The sequence below is a fragment of the Polypterus senegalus genome, chromosome 18, assembly GCF_016835505.1.
Source record: "Polypterus senegalus isolate Bchr_013 chromosome 18, ASM1683550v1, whole genome shotgun sequence".
Taxonomy (NCBI): domain Eukaryota; kingdom Metazoa; phylum Chordata; class Cladistia; order Polypteriformes; family Polypteridae; genus Polypterus; species Polypterus senegalus.
This window is the reverse complement of record NC_053171.1, coordinates 68,403,442-68,417,977: the sequence shown is the minus strand read 5'-3', so window position 1 is coordinate 68,417,977 and position 14,536 is coordinate 68,403,442. Positions and strand designations below refer to the sequence as shown.

At 39.6% G+C, this 14,536-nt stretch overlaps 1 protein-coding gene across 15 annotated transcripts in view; it reads left to right on the top strand.

Annotated features, from left to right (window-relative positions):
- ryr3 (ryanodine receptor 3) overlaps nucleotides 1-14,536 on the top strand; it is a 539,734-nt gene that overhangs the window by 184,609 nt on the left and 340,589 nt on the right. For all 15 annotated transcript variants that reach the window (XM_039741277.1, XM_039741278.1, XM_039741276.1 and 12 more), the window contains 2 exons: nucleotides 4,137-4,272; nucleotides 7,385-7,480. In XM_039741277.1, the coding sequence (XP_039597211.1) occupies nucleotides 4,137-4,272; nucleotides 7,385-7,480 (232 nt within the window). The remainder of the gene's footprint in view (nucleotides 1-4,136; nucleotides 4,273-7,384; nucleotides 7,481-14,536) is intronic.

Here is a 14,536-nt window from a genome sequence, read left to right as displayed (position 1 = left end):
CCATATTTTAATGTTAGAGGACAAAGTGAAATCTCGTAACACCAGAATTAACAATTAAAAGCAATTTTGCAAGCTGCAGACAAGTTTCATTATAGTCAAGGTGTACTGTTCACTTGATATTTCTTGGATGTACTCTCCTTACCATCCAGTTTGAAGTGTAGAAAGTTGGGTCTCTGACCTAGTAGGGGCGTACATCTTGCCCTACTCTCAGCATCTCAGATCAAAGTATAAAGTCATGCCCTGTTATAGTTTTTTAGATTTGGATTTTTTGTTCTGATCATCAGCGTTGTCAGGTTTGACCATTTTTGTCAGTTTAGATTTTCTCCTCAAAATTGCTGTTTATTAAGTATGTGCTGCTTACTTGGTAGAACTGGAAAACTGCAAATTCAGAAATTCTGAATGACTGTTTCACTGTAATATTGGCATTGTGTTGTAGTGGGTGTCACATTTACCTTAAAGAGTCAGGTACCTGGGTTCCATTTTTGCCTTTCTGGAATCGGCTCATTGGCTCAGAGTTCATTTAGGAATTTGTCAAGCACTCTCATTTCACATCCCAATGACATACAGACTGAGTTACCTGGAAGCTCAAAGCTGATGTGATGTGTATTTAGAACCCATGTAGGGTTCATTCCTGGAACAGATACTCACTGTTTCTCAGTCTTGCAATGGAAAAAACATATTCACAGAATGAATGGATGGTTAGCTACGGTATATGTGCTACTCTGTTGCTTGGTCTTGAGCTAACTACGATATAAATTTAATTTATATTTATTTAAAAAATATTCTCCATAAGTCTTGACTTTTAGGTATGGCAGAATCCTAACTGCAGAATGTAGACCTTAGCTGTCATTTCATTCAGAGTGGTGCATTTGATTTTTGCTAATGATATACAGTACTTATACTGTTAACCCCGCAGTAGACTGATGGTACAGTATGAATAAGAGTTGTATTGGTTCCATAACCATAACTATTTAATGTTACCAGTGTCAGTATGTTTTTTTTACCACAACTATACTGTAAAATATCATTGGCCTTCATACATTTAATTTTACAAGCATGCTTATTCTTTTATAAGGTCATGGAGAGTTGAAACAGACCTTACAGCATCAGATGCAAATCAGAAACTGCTTCTGAAGAGATGACAGTGACCAGGCTGAGAATTGAAACCAGGTCCCTAAAACCCTAGAGCAGCAAGTGCAAATCACTTCCCCTACCTTCCGCCCATTGACCTTTATTGATGATATATAGTGACAGATAGAAGGCGCTATCGCTCCCTTGAACCCCTGTCCAAGACTCCAGACACCAGATAAAAGTCCAATAGTTGACTTTATTAATCTTCCACAGTGCACAAAGCACCCTGTCCTCCACTATACTCATAAATCACAATACAATAATAATAATAAGCCAATCCACCACTCCCAGACGCGTTGCCACCCTTCCACCCAGCTCAGCTCACCATCTGGGAGCTCCCACAGTCCTTTTATACACCCTGACCTGGAAGTGTTCCCAATCCCCAGTCCATGTGATTCTTTATCACTTCCGGGTCAGGTACAAGTCCTTTTCTTCACCCCGGAAGTACGTCACTTCTGTTGTCGCTCTTCCTATGACGCACTTCCGGGTTTTAGGGCACATATGATTCTTCGGTCCTCCCTGCAGCTCCCTCTTGCGGTCCCTGTGGTATACAGCAGGGCCGTGTATAAAAACTACATAGTCCATGATTCCTTGCTGGTCTTTGGGGCACTTCCATACTGCAGGGAGGGCTCCATCTAAAGGCCTCGGGGTATTGGCCGGGATGACAAGCCGGCCATATACCACAATATCTATACTAATAAAAGGCAAAGCCCTCACTGACTCACTCACTCACTCACTCACACACTCATCACTAATTCTCCAACTTCCTGTGTAGGTAGAAGGCTGAAATTTGGCAGGCTTATTCCTTACGGCTTACTTACAAAAGTTAAGCAGGTTTTATTTTGAAATTCTACACGTAACGGTCATAACGGTCAACAATGTCCGCCATGTTGAACGTCTTTATTTATGGCCCCATCTTCACAAAATTTGGTTGTCGCCTTCCCTGTGCTAACCGAAACCGATGTATGTACTTATTTCGGTGGTATGACGCCACTGTTGGCCGCCATATTTAACTTTCCAACGTCACTAATTCTCCAACTTCCTGTGTAGGTAGAAGGCTGGGTAGCGGGTTCCCAACGCTAACTGAATCCTACTTACGTACATATATATGTCCATAGCCTGCAGCTCGGTCACCGTGTGAGGTGGTGTTGGGTCCCCCATCCCAACGCCTCCCACGTTGTTGGCTGCCTCCCTATAGAAGGCCGTCCGTCGCTCCAGTCTCTACATTCCCTTCCTTGCTTCGCCACGGGATTCACGTCTCCCTGCTGATAACTACAGCCTTTTTATTTAATCCACGGCTTCTCTGCTGTTTTATTGTTTGTTTATTACGATTATAGTTATTGTGTAGGTATTTTAGACTTACTTTACATTGTTCAGGTACCCATTTCCTTTATTGTTCCAACCGTATCCCCATTAACATGTCTATTGAGGTGATCACCATCGATCAAAGAACTGTCACTTACCGAGTGGTTTCCATGCCCGGAGATGGCACCTGCCTTTTCCATTCTCTGTGTTACATGTTGCACGGCCATATCAGGCTCACTCTTGATATCCGGAGGAACATTGTGTCTTATGTATTGAATGACTGGGACAGGTTCAAGGTGTGGACTGATGACAGTATAGGAGATAATTATACTACACAGGAGCACTAGAAGAGTGAAATGCTTAAGCCCTTCATCTATGGTTCTGCATGTGAGTTGATGGCTGCCGCTGAATTGTTCGGTTGTTGCTTTTGAGTGCACCGAAATGGCCAAATATTTTACACCTTTCGACAACCGCCAATGCCTCTTAAATATCTTAGATTCACAGGTGACGATTTCAGTAGTGGACACTTTGATGTTTATGAATGTTTAAACTCTCAAATGCTGGATGCGAAGTTATCGATGAAACCGGTTGTATGCTTACAACGCTTGACAGATACCGAATGTCTCTTCAACACAAGTCCTACAAATACTGTCGTAATTGAAACAAACCATGAAACTCAAACCGATTATGACAGCAGCAATCCAAGCTGTGAGATTTGAGACAAGATTACTGTTCACATGGCCAACTGTACGTTGCATGCTCAAGAGTAAGCTCAGCGCACAGCTGAACTGACAATGTGGTATACAAAGAGATCCTTAACAAATAATTATTTGTATATTTTCTCTCAGTTTAAAATGGTTTAATTCCCTTCTTAATAAAAATTTTTAGGCGCCAGCTTGGTATTTTGTATTATATATATATATATATATATATATATATATATATATATATATATATATATATATATATATATATATATATATATATATATATATATATATATATATATATATATATATTGTGGCAGTAGGGGGCAGTAGTGCACCCTTGAACCCTCAGGTATGACTCCGGAGACCAGGTAACAGTCCAAGACCTTTTTATTTTCTTTTCTTCCAGTGCACCAAGCACCTTCCACACTACTCATTAACTACACCAATACAGTACTTTAACAAACACAATAACCTCTCCTCCTCGCCCAGACACTTTGCTCCTCTCCCACCCAACACAGCTCAGTGTCTGGACTGAGGCACCGTCCTTTTATAGCCCCTGACCTGGAGGTGTTCCTGTCCCAGCAGTCCACAGTTCCTTATTCCTTCCGGGTCAGGGCAATCAGTCTTTCACATCACCCCGGAGCACGTCATTCCTTCCCGCCACGTGACTGTGACGCACTCCCGGTCATAAGGCACAACCGATCCCACAAGTCCCCCCACGGCGCCTCCTGGTGGTCCCCAAGGTATCCAGCAGGGCTGTGTATAAACACTACAGAGTCCATAAGGCCCTGCTGGACCTCGGGGCACGATCCTGGTGTCGGGAGAGCTCCTCCTGTCGGCCTGGGGTGCGGACCGCCTGGGAAGCCGCAGTCTTCCACAATATATATATATATATATATATATATATATATATATATATATGTATATATGTGTGTGTGTGTATGTTATGTGTGTGTTTTTTTCTTTTTTAATTTTTTTTTTGTTTCTCAGGGAATGTTGACTTTGGTTTCAAACTGCATTGACCGGCTCAACGTCTACAACAGTGCTGCTCATTTTGGGGAGTATGCTGGAGAGGAAGCTGGCTCTGCATGGAAAGACATTCTGAACCTACTCTATGAGTTGCTTGGTATGTTATGTTTAATGGAAAATATTTTGAGGTACCAAAAACATTCTTTTAGGATTTATCACTAGTCTGCTATAATTACCTGCCTGTGATAAAATATGTTATTTTAACAAGAAGAATATTTAAAACCTTAATTAAGACATTGCTTAAACTGCATAAATCTTTTCAATACATTTTATTGTTTTGGGTTTAAGTATATTTTTTGTCATATATACCATTAGCCTTCAGGCAGTGTATTTATTTTTCTTTTTGTTGATTATTTGTTTTGTTTGCACTGTGGTGTAATTACATGCATCTTTAGAAAGTTTGCCTTTTTTCTTCCCCATTGTGGTTGTGATCAAACATATAATGGTGCCAAAGTCTAGTGGAAATGTAGATTTAGATATAAGGAACACAGCCCCTGGTTACAGATTTTTTTAACATGAGTACATCTATTTATTTCATAATCTCCAAATGCTGTCATAATTAGGCAGTAGCAGCAGTACCTGGTGTTGTCCAGGTTAGTCAATTTAAGGCACTACTATCTAACTTCTATAAATGGTGCTTCTAAAAGTGTACCTAAGAGACAAACTGAATTAATCTAATTTCTTTCAGGGCTCCAAATACGGGGAAAAGCACTGTTTTAAAACTCTCTGTACTAAAAAGGAAAACTACTCCCATCAAAGTACCACCAGAATCACAATTTTGGGTTCCAAATTAGCCTAGTGTCTCTTCCTGACCAAGTGGGATATGTATGTAAAATTGGGCTCAAATTCTGAGGAAATGCATTGGTTCCCAGGTTCCCTGAGCTGTTCCTTAGAGTATACCTTCCAAGAGACAAATTAGATTAACTTAATGTATTTCAGGACTAAAAATCCAGGAAAAGGCACTGTCTTTAAAACTTGATCCCTGGGGTCAAACTTTTTGGGTTCGTAAGTAGTCTAGTGTTCTACTCCTAAAAAAGTTTGATATGTGTGCCAAATGTTGTTGAGATTGGAACAAGGGTGTGAATTTATATAAACAACAAACACACCCACACATCCACTGTGAGCTATATGTATTAGATTTCTGCTATACTTGCATTTTTCACAAAATAGATATGGTAATAAAATAAAGAAACAGGACTAAGCAGTTCAGTAAATTACATTATATATTACTACCACCTTCTTGTAGCACAGGGCACAAGGCAGGAAATAGTCCTTGGCATGACAAGACCCACTCACATATACATCCACTCAGATGTATTGTATGCACTCAAATATTCAAATGCGTTTTTGGTAAAAGCATCTGCTTATTGAACAGACGGCTAAGCACAATAACCATAATAATAATAAACCAAAAGATGTTTAAAAGATGGGATTGTATAGGTGGATAATAAATAAATAGTCTTCATTAATACCTTAAGTCCAATCCTAACAGACTGCAGTTTGTGACATAAAAATTGGATTAGGTGGTTTAAGTAAATATTGGACAGGGTCAGTTTGAAAATGAATGGATGGGTGAGATCACTTAATACATGGATAGATAAGTAATATATTGAAAGAGACTCTCGCTGACCCATTACTGGAAAAGATGTAAATGTGTTGATGTAAGAAGTAGATATTATATTGATTTAGCTGGTCAAGTTTAAAACACAAGTGAAATTACCCTAATTCCCTTTTCCTTAATCTACGTATTCCTGTTCATGGTTGTGGGATGCTGGGCTTCTTCTGGAAACTTCAAACACTGGAAAGGAACTACATGTGGGTGGGCCTTCAGTCTCTTGCTGGATACAACTATAATATAAATATGTATATGCGTATATGTCTTGTATGCACACTCACACAGAGTGATAAAAATGGTAAACCATGCAGATACAGAAGGATCATGAAATGGAGGAGGATGGGACCATGCGCTGATAGCGTATTGCTGCATCCACCACTTGACAAACCACCTGGATTGGGACCTGATGTGCAGTGGGTGACCCCTCAGCACCACACTAGAACAGTGTGAGTTTTTTTATGGTCTTCCATTTAAGTTGGGAGGACCTGCTTGCAGGGCTGGATGCAGATTAACGTCTTATCCAGGACGAAGCAATTGCAGCTTAAGGGCCTTGCTGAAGGGCCCAACAGAGTAGAGTCATTTCTGGTTTTTACGGGATTCTAACTGATGCAGATCCCTAGCCTCAGAGCCACCACTCCGCCCTTATGAGAAGGACTTTATAAAATAAACCTGTCTATCTGTCTGGCTATCTATTTGTTTTTAGGCTTGATTTTGTTTTACATTTTTATTTTTTTAAACAATGAGCATGGGAAGAATGTGACCACGGAAAAGTTAATACTCAGATTAATCAGTGGATGAATAACTACAGTATATGAATTATTTTTAACTAATTATCATTTTCACTAGTAGGGGTTCTTAAAGTTTATTGACAGAGAAAAAATAGTTACCAGTTAGAATTAGACCACTGTTGTTATATCATGAACTACAAGTTGAAGGCAGAATTGCTATGTAGTTACTGTTGTGTGGTAAATAAAATATTAGTATACTTGTAAATCCATATCTATTTCTCTTTAAGATAAGTTTTGTTTCTCAAATGTAGATGTGTTATTTATTATTTATGAGCTCCAATAGAGGAACTCTGTGACTGCATGTTTTGACTCCAACCAGTTTCACAATCTGAAAGTGATAATAAACTTTAAAAGGCAGCTACCTCTTCAGGGTCATAGGCACCAGTGTGCTTATTCCTAAGAAACGGTTTAAATATCCATAAAATAAAAAACAATAAGAGTGAAATCTTCAAAAGCAAGAAAAGTGATTTATGACTGTTATATTTATAGAAAATGTTAAAAATGCAGTTTGTTATAAGTAGAATGCCCAGAAAAGGAGAAAGTAGGAAATAACAGCATGCCAAATTAAGACAGTAGCCAATCTAAATGCCGACATTGAACGTGACGGAAACACGTAGCCCCCTAGGGCTAAAATTAAAATAACTTTGTTGTGTACTACATATATTTCATGCCAAACACCGCTAAAAAAAGACTGATGCTGGAGCCATGTGCTTTACAGTTCAGCTCCTTACCCATCATGGGCATCTCAGCAGAGGCTTATCTTCATGTAGACTACACTGTAACTTTATTTTTTTTTTCCTTTGCAGCTTCCCTTATCCGTGGAAACAGAAATAATTGCACGCAATTCTCCAATAATCTTGACTGGCTAGTTAGTAAACTAGACAGGTTGGAATCTTCATCAGGTAAATAACGAGCTACTTTCAATTTAAGTGTGGCCTTCTGTATTACAAATTTCAATATTGATGAAATAATTGTGAATCTGTCTTATTTTATTATTTGTTGTTTATACGCTTTCTAGCTGAATTTGTAATAACCTTATATATTCTATGCAATACATAAAACAGCATATAACAGGGTTATAATAGCACTTGTTGGGCAAAAATGACAAAACGAAAGAATACCATATCACATTGTTCTAAACAATGACGGGTTGAAACACTTGTCTAAAAAACACACATTCCATACAAGCAAGTCAAACTTGACAAATCTTATTTCAAATCATCCCCCACCCATGAGAAAGAGAGCATGGCCAACAGTCAGTAAAACTTTAAGAGTAGGGAAAAAGGTGAAGAAAAAATCTGTTTCCCAAATTGAAATGCTTTTCCTAAAATATTATTTATTAGATCCTGCTAGGTTTTATAAAACGTTTTGCACAGATCCTCTAAGTGAAAATTTGACTTTTTCCAATTCTACTATGACTGCAGGCACAGTATTTTGTGGATCTGATATACTATACGGTATTAGTACCATATCATCTGTATTTAGTGATATTTTTTGTTCAAGTCTGCTCTGATAATCCCCTTTATTTAAAAAGCATATCGAAAGTGAACTGCCAGTGGCTCAATGGGGATTGCAAAAAGCAATGGTGACAGGGGGCATCCTTGTCTAGTACCATGTTCTAGTTTGAAGTAATCTGAAATAATGTTGTTAATACAAATTGAAGCTTCTGGACTGGTATACAGTAGTTTGATCCATGCACATATGTTCAGGCCAAACCAAAATTTCTCCATTGTAGTGAAAAGGTTGTCCCAGTCAACCAAATGAAATGCTTTTTCTGCATCCAACGATAATAATGTCTCTGTGGTGTTAGAATTTGTGGGTGAATGTAACATTAAACAGGCGTTGAAGAATAGAAGCTAAGTGTCTGCCTTTAATAAATCTAGTTTGGTATTGTGATATTATAATAATAATAATGCACTGTGGTGGGCTGGCACCCTGCCTTGCGCCCTGTGTTGGCAGGAACTGGCTTCAGCAGACCTCCATGACCCTGTAGTTAGGATATAACGGGTTGGCTAATGGATGGATGGACACCGCAGTAAATCTCAAAGTGATGCATAAAAAGTTTAAACAAAGGCAAAGCAAGATAAAAACAGAGATAAAACAACAATAATTAGTAGCATTCTTGTTAATAAGCTTTCCTAAATAGAAAAGTCTTTAGTTGTTTTTTAAAACAGCCCACAATCTGTTGTGTTCTCAGGCTCTCTGGTAGGGCATTCCAGAGCCGTGGAGCAGCGGCTGCAAAGGGTCAGTCATCCATTTGGTCACGGGGGGTGAAGGCGGTAGGTGTTTGCAAAATGGAGGTTTCTTGCAGTGGATTGTAGTATAAGGAGTTCCTTAAGATATTGTGAAGTATTTCCATGGATACACTGGTGAGTAAAACAGAGTTTGTATTCAATACGGAGGTGAATAGGGAGCCAATAAAGTGACCAAAGGATTGGTGAAATGTGTTCATATTTCCGCACCCTCATCAGGATTCTTGCAGCACTATTTTGAATTTGTTGGAGCTTTTAAAGGCTGTTGCTAGGGATGCCGATGAGGAGTGCATTACAATAATCCATCCTGGATGAGACAAAGGCATGAACCAGCTTTTCAGCATCACCGAGGGAGAGGTAGGGACGCAGTTTGCCTATGTTTCGGAGATGAAGGAATGCAATTTTACAAAAGTGATATACATGTGTATCAAATGACAGATGGGAGTCTAACTTGACATCCAGATTTGTAACAGAAGGGGAGAGGGTAATGGTACGGTCAGAAAATAACATACAATTTACAGAAGAACGAAGTTGATGGGGGTGCCAATTAAAACACCTTCAGTTTTAGTGCTGTTCAGCTTGAGGAAGTTCTTGGATATCCAGACCTCAATCTCATCCAGGCATGAGGAAAGAGTTGATGGAGGTGTAAAAGAAGTCGAATCCAGTCTCACATAGAGCTGCATATCATCGACCTACTGTAGCAATGGAATGAAACTCCATGCTTGCGGATGATGTGACCCAGGGGTAGCATATAGATATTAAAAAGTTTTGGCCCAAGGACTGATCCTTGTGGGACCCCACAGTTGACAGTGTGGGTACGAGATTTAGTATCCCCCAAGGCCACATACCCAGCCCCATCTGTAAGATAGGACTCAAACCACTCCAAAGCAATTCCAGAAAGTCCAATTATATAGTGAAGACAATGAAGGAGAACATTATGATCTACCATATCAAATGCAGCTGTGAGGTCCAGGAGGATAAGGAGTGATGGAGAGCCCTGGTCAGCAGCCATCAGGAGGTCATTGGTGACTCTGACCAGGGCTATCTCTGTACTGTGAGAAGTTCGGAAACCAGATTGAAATTTTTCAAACAGACTGAATTTTTTGAGGTGATTCTGAAGCTGGACCAAAGCAACCTTTTCCAAAACTTTAGACATAAATGGAAGGTTGGAGATCAGACGATAGTTTGCTATCACTTCAGGATCCAAAAAGGATTTTTTAAAATTAGGTCTAATTTTTGCAGTTTTCAAGGCCAGTGAGACTAAGCCGCTCTGGAGAGAGTGATTGATGATATCTGCAATAAGAGGGTTGATATCTGAAACATTAGCTTTTACCAGAGGAGAAGGAAAAGGGTCCAATGAACACGTTGAAGGCCTCATCCTCTGTATGATCCCCTCAACTTCTTTAAGTGTGGTACAGAGGAACTGGGAAAGGCAGCCCATTGGCTTTAGTGTAGAAACATCCAGCGATGGAGGGCTGGAGCAGACAATGAGGAATGAATGATGTCTACCTTAGAGGTGAAATATTCAATAAAATTATTGCACTGCTCCTCTGCGAAATTATTATAGGCATACATATGAGGATTGAGTAAATGATTTATCACAGAAAAAAGTTGTTTGGAATTTCCAGGACTGTTGTTGATTAAATTTGAATAGTATTGAGATCTGGTAGTGGTCAGTGCTCTGGAGTAGCTTTTGTGATGTTCCCGATGGGCTCGCTCAGCTGCTTTATGTTGAAGCACACTTGTAAACCACGGGGCAGATTTTACAAAAGAGACCACTCATGATTTAACTGGAGCATGGGTCTCAATGATGTTTTGGAGCCCATTGTTGTAATAATCGACTAATTCATTGACAGAAGAAAGGTGTGGAGCAATAGAAAAGTTCTTAATGTCAGCATTTAAATCAGTCAATGTTTTTTTTTTCAGGCTCCTGAAGCGGATGCAGCGTTGTGGTTTAGAGTATAGTGAAAATGTGGGTAAATCCATTGAAACAATTTTGTTATCGGAAACACCCAGATCAAGTACTTGGAGGTCAGAGATGAGGACTGAGTCAGTAATGACTAAATCGAGGGTATGGCCCTTGTTGTGAGTGGGGACCTCAACAAGTTGCCTCAGATTTAGGCAGTCCAGGAGCTGTAAGAGCTGGGCAGCAGAATAGTTAGAGGGTGTGTCCACATGAATGTTCAGATCTCCAAGAATCTGTACATTTCATGATGTTGTACAGAAAGATGAGATCAGCTCATTCATTTCTGTAATGAAATCAGGGTGTTGTTTTGGTGGTCGGTAAATAAGAAGTATTGTTATAAAAAGTGGATGCTTGCAATTAATTGCCAGGCATTCAAAAGTTGAGAATTTAGGACGGGGGAGAAGTGATAATTGCAAACCTGTACGATGGATTACAGCCAGACCACCGCCACATCCAGAGCTGCGGGCCTTTTCGAGGTAAGTGTACCCAGGAGGGCAGGACTCGTTTAAAACTGAGTATACCTCAGATTTATGCCAGGTCTCAGTCAAACAAATAATGTCAATTTCCCCTGTCTACAATGTGATTATAAATTAGACAGGCTTTATTTGACAGGGACTGAACATTAAAAAGTTCAACTTTGATTTTTAGCAAGGTGTTGCTTTTAACCAGAGGACAAAGAAAGCTGAAATCCACTCCAGGCTTTCCATCTAGCCTGGGCCGCCGCTGAGCAGTGTTTTTAGTCTCCGTGGTAATGGTGCTCAGAGTTTGGGCTGCGACGGAGCAAGTTGCTGCTGACCACAAGGACGGAATGGAGCCCCCAGTCTTGATGTAAACAAATCGCCGACCAGACCCTCTATGGATGTAGTGGGGGCGATGGAGGAGTCCAAGTTGTTTGATGACTGTGATGTCTAATGGAAGGCTGTGGTTGTTGAGCTCCAACAGTTGTGATAGCAGATACCGAAGCATGCCGGCAAGCGGAGGAGATATGGTCCCGATGTAAATAGTTGGTCGTAGTCCTTATGTGCACAGTTAGACAGCTGTGGTGCAAATTGCAAAGGACTCTAGAAGAAAGACAATCACCAAGATCCCCAATGACAGAGCCGACATCCAGGAAATGTAACAGTGGGCAGAACACTGGCGGATGAAATGCAGACAGTTTGCAATTGACTCCAGAAGCCTTAGTTCAGATGACAACATTAAGAGGTATTCCGCAAGAAATCCCAAATGCCATCCACAGAAAACTCAAGTAGTATCAGTCAGTTGGAGACTGATAACAGGCTAGCACCGATGACACAACGCAAGTCGGCCCAACAACTGCCGCAGGTAGGATTTCTCCTAAAAGCAACAATATTAAATGCTGTAAGGCCTTAACAGCAAATTACAGCCGCTAGATTCTAAAGTTCTGTATAATATCCAGAAAAGAGCTACAATAAAACAACATTCAAGTAATAAAATTACTTAAATAACGAATATAGCGTGGAGAAGCAGTGAACAGCCAGCGCCTGTGTCCTCTCCCCTGCTATTCACTTACCGGTTTGAATATTACCCAAGGAAGCACTTTCTCAGTCTTTCTAGCTAGGACTTTGGAGAGTATCTTAACATCATTATTCAGACATGAGACTGGTCTATGTGATGCACATTGTAATAAGTCCTTATTTTGCTTAGGAAAGATTATAATTAATGCTTGGTGAAAAGTTTGAGGTAGAATTTTATTGTTTCTAGCTTCTGTAAATGTTGCTAATAAAAGGGGAGCTAACTTAAGTGAATTTTTTTAATAAAACTCTGGCAGGGTAGCCATCAGGGCCTGCTGCTTTCCCATAGCATCTGGTAAATCTGAAAGTGCCAGAGGTGTATCCAGTTCCTTTGCACTGAGGGTATCTAGTTGTGGTAGCTGTAATGCATCCAAAAACGCATGAGGTTATGCCTTGTCTTCTTTAAACTGAGTAGAATATAAGGACTTATAGTAGTCTTTAAATGTATTTACTATATTTTTATGGTCAATGATTTTGTCTCCATTTGTGATGGTAATTACTGGTATTGCATTGTGAACTTCCTGCTTGTGGTTTTGTTGAGCTAAGATCTTGTTAGCCTTCTCTCCATGTTCATAGTAATGATGTCATGAATTAAAAATTAGTTGTTCTGTTTGTTTTGTTGTCAAGAGGTTGAGTTCTGAATGCAAACCCTGTCTTTTCCTATGAAGTGCCTCATTTGGACATGTGCCTTATTCTTAATCTGTTCTGGTAATTTCACTGATTAGCTCTGATATGATTTGAAATAATCTGTCCTCTTAAAAAAGCCTTTAGAGTTTCCCAGAATATTCCTGCAGAGACCTCTGAGGATGTATTTGTCTCTATAAAAATTGATTTGCTTGGATATAAATTCTGTACAGTTCTCTTATGCTAATAAAAATGGTTTAAGACTCAAGATGTGAGATTTGAGCTCCATGATCAAAGGGGCATGGAAAGAGATAGCTATAGTATTGTACTTGCAAGATTTAATCATGGGCAAGAAATTATTATCTACAAAGAAATAATCAATCATTGTGTAACAGTAATGTAATGGTGAGTAGTTTGGGTTTGAGTTTGGGTTTAGTAATCTCAGGTTTCTGATAAGTTGTCATCAATTTCAAACTGTGTAATTGTTTTTGCAGTGTTAGCACTAGAATTACCAGAGCCTATGAAAAAACTCGTAAATCCGTCCCACCTTAAATCGCTTCTTAAATCCCTTCACACCTCTCCGCCAGCGTCTTTTGTTAATCTAAATGTGCTGATAAAGAGAAGCTAGAAGCAGCCGGCTATTCCATCCCTCCACTAATTTAGAACGTGCACGAACTTCTCCAAGCCCATGCCTTGATTGAGTATCTGGGAGTGAAGTAGAGTTTTAGAGTGGAAATAATAGATCGTTATTTGGAACACACGCATTTCATGTCTGTTCCGTTTCTACAGTAATCTGTGTAAACACATTGTTAAAACAGAAACGTTTTTTATATTCTAGTAGTAGATGACAAAATGTAGGCATAAACTATATAATGTATGAAACCTGAAGTCCAAATATCAAAGAAATATTTTCACAAAAGGTACAAATATAAGACAACAATTGCGCTTTTATTCAAAAATATAGCTGCAGAAAGTTTTTTTTTATTCAAGTGCACTTTTTCCATCGCCTTTTCCTGTAAGAAGCAATGTACACACTTCTCTCTATGCTGTGGTTTCTATTACACACCTGAAAGAAAGAGACAATATATGTAAAAACATCATCGTACTAATGCAATATTATTTGTGCACTTTTGTTATACTTTTACACCAACATATGTTCCTGTGTTTGAGCGACACGGGCAGATGGGGAGTGTCTGATGATTGCATATAGCACCGAAGTAACTGCTCTTTACCATTCTCTCCTCTGCATGTCCTGGAGTACAAAAGAAACAGCATACAGCAACATGCGGGGACTGGCAGGAACACTCAATAAAACTGAATAAAAAGAAAATCAAGTGACAGTGAGATACGAAGAAGGCAGCTTCGCCAGCGTTTGTGTGTCAGAACCCTTTGGGTGTTCCAAATAACGATCTATTATTTCCACTCTAAAACTCCACTTCACTCCCAGATACTCAATCATGGCTTGGAGAAGTTCGTGCACGTTCTAAATTGGTGGGGGGATGGAATAGCTGGCTGCTTCTAGCTTGTCTTTATCAGCACATTTAGAAGACAAAGTACGCTGGCGGAGAGGTGTGAAGGGATTTA